The 12,313-nt window shown below is 36.1% G+C and overlaps 1 protein-coding gene across 1 annotated transcript in view; it reads left to right on the top strand.

Annotated features, from left to right (window-relative positions):
* LOC107738412 (transmembrane and TPR repeat-containing protein 2-like) overlaps nucleotides 1-12,313 on the top strand; it is a 112,758-nt gene that overhangs the window by 96,765 nt on the left and 3,680 nt on the right. The window contains exons 8-11 of the mRNA XM_016550181.1: nucleotides 638-759; nucleotides 4,302-4,383; nucleotides 6,237-6,351; nucleotides 11,676-11,739. Coding sequence (XP_016405667.1) covers nucleotides 638-759; nucleotides 4,302-4,383; nucleotides 6,237-6,351; nucleotides 11,676-11,739 — 383 coding nt within the window. The remainder of the gene's footprint in view (nucleotides 1-637; nucleotides 760-4,301; nucleotides 4,384-6,236; nucleotides 6,352-11,675; nucleotides 11,740-12,313) is intronic.

Here is a 12,313-nt window from a genome sequence, read left to right as displayed (position 1 = left end):
TACCCACTGTATATATATATATATATACATACATACATACATATACATACACTGTGTTTATTTGTGGTAATATAATTTTTTAATTAATACTTTTATTCAGCAAAAAGACTTTTACATTGTTACAAAATATTTCTATCTTGAAAGCTTGAAACATGATTTCTGAAGAGTTTAAAATAATTTAAAATTTTGATAATATTTTATAATTTTTACTTTGTTTTTTTTTCTGTAGTAACTAATGAATAAATGCAACTTGAGTGAGCATGAAATACCTATTTCAAAAACATTAAAAAAATGGACAGGTTTATTTTTGACACGACTACTATTTTTTTATTTATTTTTTAATCACATGCAAAAATTGCAAAATTATCTAATATAAATATTCAAATAAAATCTTATAAATAACTGAATGTCTGCTGATCGGAAAACAATCCCTTAATGTTGGTTTCACTCAGTGCTCATTTTACTTAAATGGATGGAGGGCTCCAGTATCACTTTTCATCGAGTGTCTGAATTTTTGTGGGTCATTTTTAGTTGACTGCCTCCATTTCTGCTATGGGATAAACCACGGCGAGGGGGGTGGTTATGTGCTCTATTAACTTCTGACCTGTTGACCTGACCCCGTCTCCTCCCCTCACAGGAGAGGCCTACATGAGGCTGAACAAACTAACAGAGGCAGAACACTGGTATAAGGAATCCCTCCGAGCCAAACCGGACCATATACCTGCACACCTCACTTACGGCAAGCTCCTGGCAATGACGGTAAACTCACACTCTAAAGCACACTGACTGAATAAGGGATTGAGTTGGCTAGTTGTTAAATATTTAGGCTAGTAAACGAAAGATTACAAGCAAAGGACGACCAATAAAATATCCCTTTTAGGTCAGAATAGTGGTAGTTTACCCTTAATTGAAAATTTCATCATAATTTATGATCCCTTGTGTTTTTCTAAACCTGTATGACTTTTGCTGTTCTGTGGAATACAAAAGAAAGCATTTGTCCATAATAGTCCATATAATAAAAGTCAATGGGTCCCAAACAAACATTTTATAGACAAAAAACACAGAGACATCAGCTAATTGATTAATTAGTAACTCAAACATGATTGTCTGGAAGACAAAACTCTCTTTTGAATGTTAAATACCCTTTAGGCACAACAAGGCTTGAGCACACATTGGCTTTCTGTGTCTAAGAGAAGCAGCCATTTAATAAAGAAACCCTTTTTATCCATAAATCTAAACCTAGAAGAAGTCCCTTTAGACCAAACGCATTCATTCTTTCTCTCTGATATTGAAACATAAAACTGAAAAAGTGAAGCAGCTAAAAAACAGAAGGCCGGATTACTCGCACGTATGCCCTGGGTCTGAATTCACTCAGCAGAAATCCGTGTGGACAGATAAAAGAGAAGCTGTGTTAAAAAGGGTTGAGGAAAGGCGATGGCTCTGAGAGTTCCTGCTCTGCTGCGGAGCGGATTGTCTCACGTTTACCTGTGTCTGTCTCCTTTCATTTCCACTCTGGCCATATGGTCCTCTTCAGGCCTTTTACCGTCTTAATTTACCATCTTTTTTTTGTTAATTTAGATTTTAATTTTGTTTGTTTAGGTGTTCTTGACCCTGTCATAAACCTTAGTGCAAATAACAAAAACAGTGTAGTATTTATAGCATACTCTTCATAAACAGTTTAGATTAACCACACATTTCTGCCAGTTACATCATTTCACACAGCCAAGAATAAGCAATGTCTGATGAAAGGGTTCTGTGTCTCTGTCCCTCTCTTTCTTTTTCTCGTCTCAGTTGACTAAAAACCCAAGACACTCTGTCCTCAAACATCTCAATCCAGGGACTCACACTGTAACCAAAGAAAGCAAGTAAACTACACAAACTTCTTGAATGAAGCCATTGGAAGAGGCCAGAACAAGTCATTCCACCAGAGACAAAGTCAATCCATCACAGAGCCGTACTGCTGTGCTGAAACTCACTCAAGTGAGAGCAAATTCAAAAGGTGTTGTCTTCACTTCAGAGCCGTATTGATTTTGAAGAAAGTTTTCAGCTCAAAGCTCTCAGGTCCTTGCGGTTTCTGCTTGCTTAATGCAGAAACAGGGTAAAACATGAGTACCCATAATCCTTTGGGTAAAAATGAAGCTACCTCAGGGGTTAGTGGGCCTGGGCAGTGATTTGATCAGTTCGCTGACCTTGAATAAACTTGAATGGATGAAAGGAAAAAGGTTTTGTGCACTTATGCAGGTTTGATCAAGTGTAGTGAGCATTTGTTCATCAGTTCCACCTGTGATCCTTAAAACATGTTGTTTCATGAATGAGGTTTTGTAAGTACATTGGTTTCTTGTTGGTTTGTAGTTTATTTGTATGGCAACATTCATTATTTTAGGCTGTCAATTGACTAAAACTTTTAATGGTTTTTAATTATGTGATATTCCAATTAATTTAAAATTAAACACACACATCATTATTTGTTAAAAGAATTATTGTACTTCAGTATTGAACTTTTCTCATAATAGAAAAATCCCTGTAGATACAATTACAATTAATTATATAGCATGATTAATGAGCTTTTTTTTCAAATGAATTACACTGAATTAAAGCGTTAAGTTGACAGCCCTATATAATAGCTCTTTAAAACTGTTTTAGATAACACAACATATTCCTATCCCAGTGCTGTCAGTCTTGTTATAAATAGTAATATTGTGAAGTATTATTATAATTTAAAATAACTGTTTTCTATTGCAATATATTTTAAAATGTAGTTTATTCCTGAGATGGCAAAGCTGAATTTTCAGCATCATTACTCCAGTCTTCAGTGTCACATGATCCTTTAGAAATCTTTCTAATGTGCAGATTTGATGCTCGGGAAACATTTCTTATTATGAAAGTTGTGCTGTTTTTTTTTTTTTTGAAAATTGTGAATTTAGAAAGATTTCTTTCAGGATTCTTTAATTAATAGGAATTTCCAAAGAACAGAATTGATTTGAAACAGAATTATTTATGAAAAAGTCCTTACTGTCACTTCTCTCTGTCGTCTTAATGTCATTAATTAATCTAAAAATATAAATTAATGATAAGGCAGTGCTCATCCTGTTAGCATCACACTGTCCTGGCATCATTTCCAGGTGGGGAACAGGGAAATCTTCACGGTCAGGGGTCGAAAGACGGAGACATGATGAAACTCAGTCCTTTCGCCTGCTGTGCTGACCTTCCCTGACCTCTCTTCACAAACTCACCAGGTCAAAGAGCCCAACCCCAGGGATGCGAGTGTGTCTGTGTGTGTGAGTGTTTCAGCTGTGTTATTGAATTCTCTCATTTCCGTCACTAATCAGGCTCAGAATCCGTTCATGAGCAAGTTGGAACAGCAGTGTGTCTGTTGTCTCTCTGATGTCATGCTCAGATTAAGGGGTCAGGGGTCCAGCACAGGGGTGTGTATGTGTGTGTGTGTTCAGAGGAAAGGGGGTGATGCAGGATATTGCTTTAGAGTGATAACACGACCTCTGCGTTTGACACAGACATGCATTTTTTCATATGAAACAAAACCCCCAAATAAAATTTTGATGTACTCCACTGTTCAGAAGTTTGGGGTCAATAAGATGTTTTTTAAGGAAATTAATACATTGATGCATGTTTCTTGAGCACAAAGTCAGCAAATTAGAATGATTTCTGAAGGATCATGTGACACTAAAGACTGGAGTAATGGCTGCTGAAAATTCAGTTTTGCCATCACAGGAATAAATTAAATTTTAAGATATATTAAAATAAAAACTGTTATTTTAAATTGTAATAATATTTCACAATATTCCTGTTTTTATTGTATTTTGATACAAATAAATGCAGCCTTAGTGAGCATAAAAGACTTCTCAAAAACATACTTTACTTACTCTTGCTAAATATTCTCTCGATTTTTATCTCTTATCATTCAGGGTCTCTTTCTTTTTGTCTAATAAAATTATATCTTAAATCAAAATTTCATATTTATTAAGTAGCATAATATACAGTCATGCAATCCCATTGCATTAAATATAAAATATGATTGTATTTGTTATATTCTTTTTATTATTCTTTTTTGTTGTTTTTGTCTGTTATTTATTTAGTTTTTATTTAAGGATAGCTCTTGGAATTACTAATGCAGTCAAAGTGTGCAGTTGTAGCAGCATTAAGCACTGAAATTGCTAAACACATTTCCTGTTGCTCTAGTGAACATTATATATCAGGACAAAGGTTCAAATGAAAAATGAAAGTTTCCATGAAAACCTCACCGTGAAGAAATTCCTGATATGCCTTGTTTGTTTTCATTTCAGGGTCAGAAAACAGAAGCGGAGAAGTTCTTTCTCAAGGCGATAGAGCTCGATCCTACTAAAGGAAACTGCTATATGCATTATGGTTGGTATTACTTTATTTTATTTCTTCTAAACATGCACACATGGGCTGAAACGACATTAGCTAGTCATCCAGTAATGCAAAGATAATGAGGTCATTTGAATACACTCATTGCATCTACTCTAGCTTTGCTGACGTAGTGAAATTCGTGTATACTCCGCAACACCTTGTGCGGTTTCTCCTGAACTCCATGTTGGTCATAATTGTTCGCATTTAGTTCTTTAGCAGACATTTGTCTTGTAATTGAGGTTACGTTTGTAGGCTCTTTCACAGCAAGATAGATGGTGCCGTGCAGGAAATCATTGTTTCGGTGTTATCTGAAGCGTACCTGGTATACAGATGTTATTCCAGTGAGACGAATCCTCCCACGCCTCAGCGAGCAGAGAGAGATAACGAGGACTTATTCCTCTAAGGAGTTTTCATGTGTGTCTGCATGAATGTGATTTTGCCAAATTATATCCTGTGGCCATTTTCTTCAACAGAGATTATTGGAGTTCAGTTTACTTCCTAGGGGGTTTTTTTTTTTTTTTTTTTTTAATTTTGTTTTTTTACCTCCCTACAGTATTTTTGCTTAATTTCAGCACCTTTTCTCAAATTATTACTTTTTGTGCATAACATCCTTATTTATAGTGTTAATTTTACAGTTTTTTAGTCATAGTTTTTGATGAACATGTCCGTTTAATCAACTTTTTGTTCTGCCATTTTTATTAATTTTAATCAGTTTTACAGACTAAAATGGAAATGTTGATGAAAATATATTTTAGTTTATGATCATGTGAAAAACGACAAAAACAAAACTGTCATACTGTAACGGCCACAATTTTGAAACATTTAAAAAAAAAAATCTAAATGCATTAATACTATACAGTATGCAGTCATATTTATAATCGACAGTATTTGTTTTCGATATAAAAGTATAAAGTTTAATGTAAAAAATATATATTTTTATAATTTATTAATTATCCTAATAATGGTCTTTACCGTTTTTTTCCTCAGATCCTTGATTTTTATAGTTGACCTGTCCCTGGATGCTCCCATGTATTGGATTTTGTCCAGATAAACAGCATCACTGGCTAACCCCGACAATATGTTTTCCACTCGATCGCTGCCAAGGCATCTGCGTAATATAATTTAGTACGTGTCTGATCAGACATCTTCAGAGCACGTACTATCCAAAGGCCATTAGGATGATCTTGTATTTCCTTCTATCGTACTCTAGTGCATAACCACTGTACTGGAGAACGTGGCTGCTGCTTTGTATTTTCCGTTTCGCATAATAGACCACCACTGTCATTTACCAGAGAAAGATAGCTTGAAAAGAGCTTATTCATGCCAGATTTTTGTAATATTTGTATTAAACCATACATTTGTGCCATCCAAAAATGCCATAACCAGTGACAATGTTCTAGCAGTCTTCACTTTGCATTACATCGCTTCTTAGGTTTCTACTTTGGGCCATTGCTGTTTGGGAAAAAATGTTTGGTTTTGGCCCAGTAGTGTTCAGAAGTGTGGAGAGCCGCTTCGCCAAATAGCAACAGGTTATTTATTCCACTTCAGTCTTGACCAATGCCTCTAGCAACAATACTGCAGAGGTTTCAGATCCCAGTCAGTCCCCTTTCCTCAACCTTACAGGAGCAAGCATTTAATTTGTCACGGAAACATGCCTATCGGAGAAATCTCAATTGGACAAATGGTCTGTCAGTACAGCGCCCTTACTATCTCATGTTTCACAAAATCATTGAGAGGGCAGACCAAACTATCCGTCCCACAGCCAAAGGAAATATTTCACATTTGTCTTTCCGAGGGAGTAAAAGCAAATATAAAATGAAATTCCCCCACTTTTTTTTTTTCCTTAGGTCAATTTTTGCTGGAGGAGTCACGGCTTTTGGAGGCCGCTGAAATGGCAGAGAAAGCCGCCCAGTTGGACAGTGAAGAATTTGATATGGTTTTCAGTGCAGCTCACATGCTCAGGTGAGGAGGACATGCTAAATCCATACGGACTACAATTTTTGCTTTGATTAAATACCCATATTCCTGGACAAACTTAAACATTTCTGTGGCACACAGCAGCCATATTGGTTGTCAGCTGGTGGTTTGCGAACCAAAAATGTGTTCCTGGTTTGTTCTTACAGAGTTGCAGCCAGCAGGAAAAAAATAAATAAGTAAATGGGCAACATTGCATACTTTATAATACTGAAATACTTTATAGGCATTAAATACTTTATTATACTTTATAAATACAAATACAAGATAGATAGATAGATAGATAGATAGATAGATAGACCTGCACTCCCGCGGGAGTACCGCGGGACCTAACGCAACAGGTGCGGTGCGGGACAACTCTGGATGGGCGAGTGCGGGTGCGGGAGGGAAGAGACTCGTGTGTGTGTGTGACATATAAATTGTTATTTATGTGTTACACAAAAGCAAAAAGAACAACTAATAACATTAAAATAGCTAGGCAGAGTTTCTATTTATAACATGTGTTTAAAGGGTTGCAATGTAGGAAATCACAGACGGGCAGGAGCGGGCCCAGATAAGATATTTTTCTGCGGGAGCGGGCGGGCACGGGACAGAATCTTGCGGGAGCGGGACTGAAAAATCCATCCCTCGCAGGTCTCTGATAGATAGATAGATAGATAGATAGATAGATAGGTAGTTTTATAGCAGGAATGGACATATTTCAGAATTGAAAAATTTCATTTCCTATTCAATTCATGAGTTAGAAATTTAATTAAATTGAAGGATATTTAATCGGAATGAAAGTACGTGGAATTTAGAATGGAAATGTTCTTCCACTCAGGTTCATAAATCTATGTTTGTCTGCGAGGCTAATAAAACCTCTCCAAAATTTTCAAACAAGGCTCTGTCAAGGCTTGACAAACTTCGTAATTTTAAAACATTTACACAAGATTTATATAGATTTCCATGTTTAATTCTGTTCCTTGAAATTCAAATTGCATTCCTATATCTTGTTTACTACAGTAATAAAAATTCTGTGCAAATCCATAAATTGAACTAGAACTTTTTTACAATGAACAATATTGGTACTGTGTTGGGTTGCCAGTTTGATGTCCAATGTAAAGTCTGGATCCTGAAGCAAAACCTGCTGCATTATAGGATGTGTTTTTTATCTCGTTCTTTTACTCTTTCAATCTGCACATTTGCATGGATGCTTTCTTTCTGTTGCAGTGCACTGCAGGACATGTAATGGAAAGCCTGCATTAATACCCTCGCCTCGAGGTTTCTGTTGAATACACTTCTCATAATTACTCCGTGGAGTTCACATGGTATTTAGTTACACACTTTCTAAAAAAGTATCCCAACCCTACAGCAGATTTTGCATGGTGCTTTATTCTACAAGAACACTTGGTTGTTAATTGCAGTCTTGGGCTGTGTCCCCTGCCTTCGTGCTAGCTAGCGGTCCGACTCATTTGAAGTTCAGTTTCCTGGTGTGTTTATCTTGGAAGGATTTGCAAAAGGGTCTCTGATGGGGGGGGGCGAATTTGAGTGGGGTGGGGGAGTTCGAGGCCGCTTCAGATGTGCAGCGTTTTCTTACAGCTCTCAGGGGCCCGTCTGCACTGACAAGTTTGCTTCCTTACTATCAGTTTCCTTGCCCTAAGGGTCTCTGATGGGGGGGGCGAATTTGAGTGGGGTGGGGGAGTTCGAGGCCGCTTCAGATGTGCAGCGTTTTCTTACAGCTCTCAGGGGCCCGTCTGCACTGACAAGTTTGCTTCCTTACTATCAGTTTCCTTGCCCTCTTTAAATGAGACCCGACCAAACTGTGTCACTGCTATACAAAGTAAAATGTCAACTTTTACTACTAACAAACAAGTTCTCCCATATTGTTGTGTTTGTCTGTGAAAGTATCAGATTTAAGGTTTAAGGTTCAGACTACAGGAGTTTTAAAATCCTAATCAATTATGAAATGGTTGTAGCACTCGTATTAAGGAGAATCTTTGCAGATTTTCTTCCCTAAAATCTTAAACATGCACACACTACAAGATTTGAAAATCATGATGCATCACAAACTACAAGATATTATTATCATGCCAGAAGGAGTGCCTCACGTGATCTCACACAGATCATCATTAGCTGCGTTTCCATTATTTTAGATTTGCGCAAAACTTTTGTGATATTTTATAAATGTTGATAAAAACAAACCTATTGTGAAATGACAGCGTTTCCATTAACTGATGTTATGAGACTAAAATGTCATTTTTTTTTTTCCCTCTTGCAATAAGTCATGGCAACGGATGTTGGTAGGTTTACGTATATCACAGCCACCACTCTAGCCATTATTTTTAATCGAAGGAGACGTAGGCGTGGATCTTTAGTGAAGATATTGCAAGACATCCACAAGCAGTTTCCTCCAAGAATGAACATTTGCTGAAAATGTATTCACCCTCAGGCCATCCAAAATGTAGAATTTGTTTCTTTATCTGAAAAGATTTGGATTATATCACTTGCATCAATTTAGCATCCTGTGAATGGGTGCCGTCAGAATGAGAGTTTAGACAGCTAATAAAAAACATCACAATAATCCACACGAGTCCTGTCCATCAATTTGTCAATTTACGCTGAGTGTTTCTAATAAACATTCCATCATTAAGACTTTTTAACTTCAAACTGTTTGGACTCTTATTCTGATGGCACCCATTCACTGCAGAGGATCCACTGGTGAATGAGTAATGCTAAATTTCAATTCTACATCTTGGACTAAAGGTGAATGAAGAAAGCTAATTTACATTTTTTGGTGAACCATTCTTTAAAGGGGCAAATTTTAAATGCTTCTTAGAAAGGATTTTAGTGTTCTGACAGTCCTAATTGTCTACAGTCTGCTAAAAGCCTCTCCTTCTCAAAGTCTAAATTAATCTCCTTTAAAGCACCACTTTTGTAACAAATTCACCTCCTTCCATATTACATTTCAAGACAATTGCTGTCAGACTTTTTGACTCCTGTGAGCGTTGCTCCTGTTATTAATCCATAATCCATACCTCTCCATTTGTTTGTGAGGATTTCTATAGCTTTGTACAATAAAAGCTTACCATTGAAGTTTTCATGTAATACAGTCTTACATGGTTACATCAACGGGTCATGAATTATTTTATGCTTTTTCTCGGAATGTTGGTGACCACATTGAAATGAAATAATGAGTAGACTGCGGTGGGATGGAGGAAAAGTTTGGTTGCCAGAAATGAAACATTTGGGTTTTTTTGTATTTTGGAGGTTTATATCAGCATCCAACTGATGCTGTCTTTTAGATTTTCACCATATATTGCAGTTGTGGTCATGAAGACCAACCCAGTCTTAACTCAGTTTTGACTCTATGTTAAGGGTGGTCACTTTCTCACTGTTGATTATAACAAAATCCTTTGTCCCTGCAGACAATTTTGGTCACGATCAAGCCACATTTTATTGTGTGCATGTGAATGTGAAAATTACACACTCATCGTTCAGGAGGAAAGGATTGTGAAACAGATTTGTGGAGGGTGAATAGTAACACATGGTTCTTGTTAAATGCTTAAGTCCACTGTTGAGAACCAGTCATCCCATAGATTTTTATGTAACTTTTTGATGAAGACAGCGATATATTTGAAGACTCATTCCTACCACATGAGAGAGGAAAAAAAATAAATGTCACATGCAACATGTTTTTATAATGTCATTGTGCTAAATAGTTTAATACAGTAAATTAGTAAATATTATTTTTCAGAATATTGATTAATTAATGTTTCAAATATTTTTAAAAGCAACTATTGTTTTTTTTATTTATTAATTCTTCTCACTTTTATTTATTTATTTTATTTTAGTTTTTTTTTTTTTTTTCTGACCCAGAAACCAACTGGGCATCACTAGACTTTTGAGTTTAAGGATGGATCAGTTTGAGTATCACTGATCTAAATGAGCTGTTTTCAGTCATTTGTAAATATAGGTAATATAAAGACACACTGTGTAGATTTGTCAGGTGACATCCTTATTCTTCGATTAGAATCATAGAACATCACTTTGACATAATCACCACTGATAAGCTACTTTTAAATATAATGTAGAAACTTTAATTTTCTGTGAAGCTGCTTTGCAACAATTTGTATCGTGAAAACCGCTATACAAATAAATGTTAATTTAATTTAATTTAATTTAATTTAATTTAATTTAATTTAATTTAATTAAGGGTTTTGGATGACTCTTTAAATTTATATTATTCTTGTTTCCTCCCTGAATATTTTAATTATTATGTTTTGTTTTTTTTATTTTTAGTAAATAAACTATTAGATCATTGTAACCTACTTCTAAAACAGCTGATTTTTCACAAAGCAACTCAAAACGTTGTGACCTAAATGTGCCGTCTCTTACTGTACAAAGGGAAGGGCAACACCATATTTAGCTGTTCAGAGTTCACCATGACCCAATACATTCTCCCGCTCAGCACTTTATTTTATTTTTGGCTTTTTTTATTCAAAGTATAGTAGAGTGAGGAAGTTGAGAATGGGATTGGGAAATGTTGCAAGCCGGATTCAAACGTGTGTTGTCCACATAAGCACAACTGCATATGTCCTAAACGGAATGAGTCTTTTCTCTTTAACTCATAATATCTGCAGCTTGTAGAAATTTCTTCCTGAATTGTATATCAACGCAATGTCTTCATTTTTCTTCTTCCTCATTCATCTCTCTTCCCTCATGGCAAGGTTAAGAAACTGGAATGTTTTCCACACAAATAATTTATCCATCATCTCACTGCATGAATATTTCAAGTACAGTACATACTATTTTCCCTTAATAAATAGCTATTTCTTGAGACCTTTAACCTTATCAGCAAAGTTTTGTTGAGAATAAAGGAGGGTTTATAAAACCGGCCAGTAAAAGAAAAGCGGTCATCTATCATAAATAAAGGACATCTTCAGCTCTCTTTCATCATTACAACCCAGCCTTTCTTGGCCGACGGTCATTGTCTCCATATTGAACTCTCTTCACAAAGAAGATATTGCTACCAGCAGATACAAGCAGCTAGAGGATGTATATGGGTTTTTTTCCATGAAAAATAACACTTTGTGGTTGTAAAGAAGCTAAAGATCTTCAAAGAGCATCCAGTAGGTTGTAGGTCATGACCTAAGAAATGAGGGCACATTTTCTACTCAAAAATTGTGTAGTTGGGCAGTTTTATAACCCTCTTTGGCCACTGCACAATTTAACTCGGCATTAAAGTTGGTCAACAAATGGTCACCGGTTTAACGGCCAGCGATAAACTTGTGCAAAAGGATGAAGTAACACGCAATGTTTATTTGCTCTTTCAGGCAAGCCAGCCTCAATGATGCCGCTGAGAAGTACTACAGACAAGCAGCCAACCTGAGACCCAATGTAAGTACCCAAGCTGTGCCGCACATGGGATGTGTGCCATGCACATTGCACACACATGGTGGTTGACTATAATTGATCCGTGTGACTCAACTGCTCCCCATAAGTTGTATCAGTTGTACAAGCTCTGCTGGTGGTTTTGGGGTTTGTTTTCACAGCATCAGTGTCAAACTATAAAGAGACGCAGTATGTCATGGACGTGTACTGTGAGGTTCACAAAACACACAGTTGTTTGATTTCTTTGGAATATGTGGATGCGTTTGATGTTCAGTGTACAGCTGCCTAAAAAGAAGTTGCCCTGTTCACCAGACAGAAGTGCAAAATGGAAAGATGGAAATGTAGAAAATTAGAAATATTTTCAAAGGCTGATAGGAGGCTTAAGCCTGTTAGGTAAAGTCGACTTTAGATTGAGAAAACTGTCTTGTCTTGTCTTGTTTTGTTTATGATGGCAGCAAAGACAAAAAACCCTGGAAAATGGCTAATGAACCTTCATTAAAACAACAGTGGAATGAGTTTCAAATGAATTTGTTTATTTATAATAATAATATAATACATTTAATTTATATATATATATATA

The sequence above is a fragment of the Sinocyclocheilus rhinocerous genome, unplaced genomic scaffold, assembly GCF_001515625.1.
Source record: "Sinocyclocheilus rhinocerous isolate Xijiao unplaced genomic scaffold, SAMN03320098_v1.1 scaffold975, whole genome shotgun sequence".
Taxonomy (NCBI): Eukaryota; Metazoa; Chordata; class Actinopteri; order Cypriniformes; family Cyprinidae; genus Sinocyclocheilus; species Sinocyclocheilus rhinocerous.
This window is presented reverse-complemented; position numbering and strand designations above follow the sequence as displayed.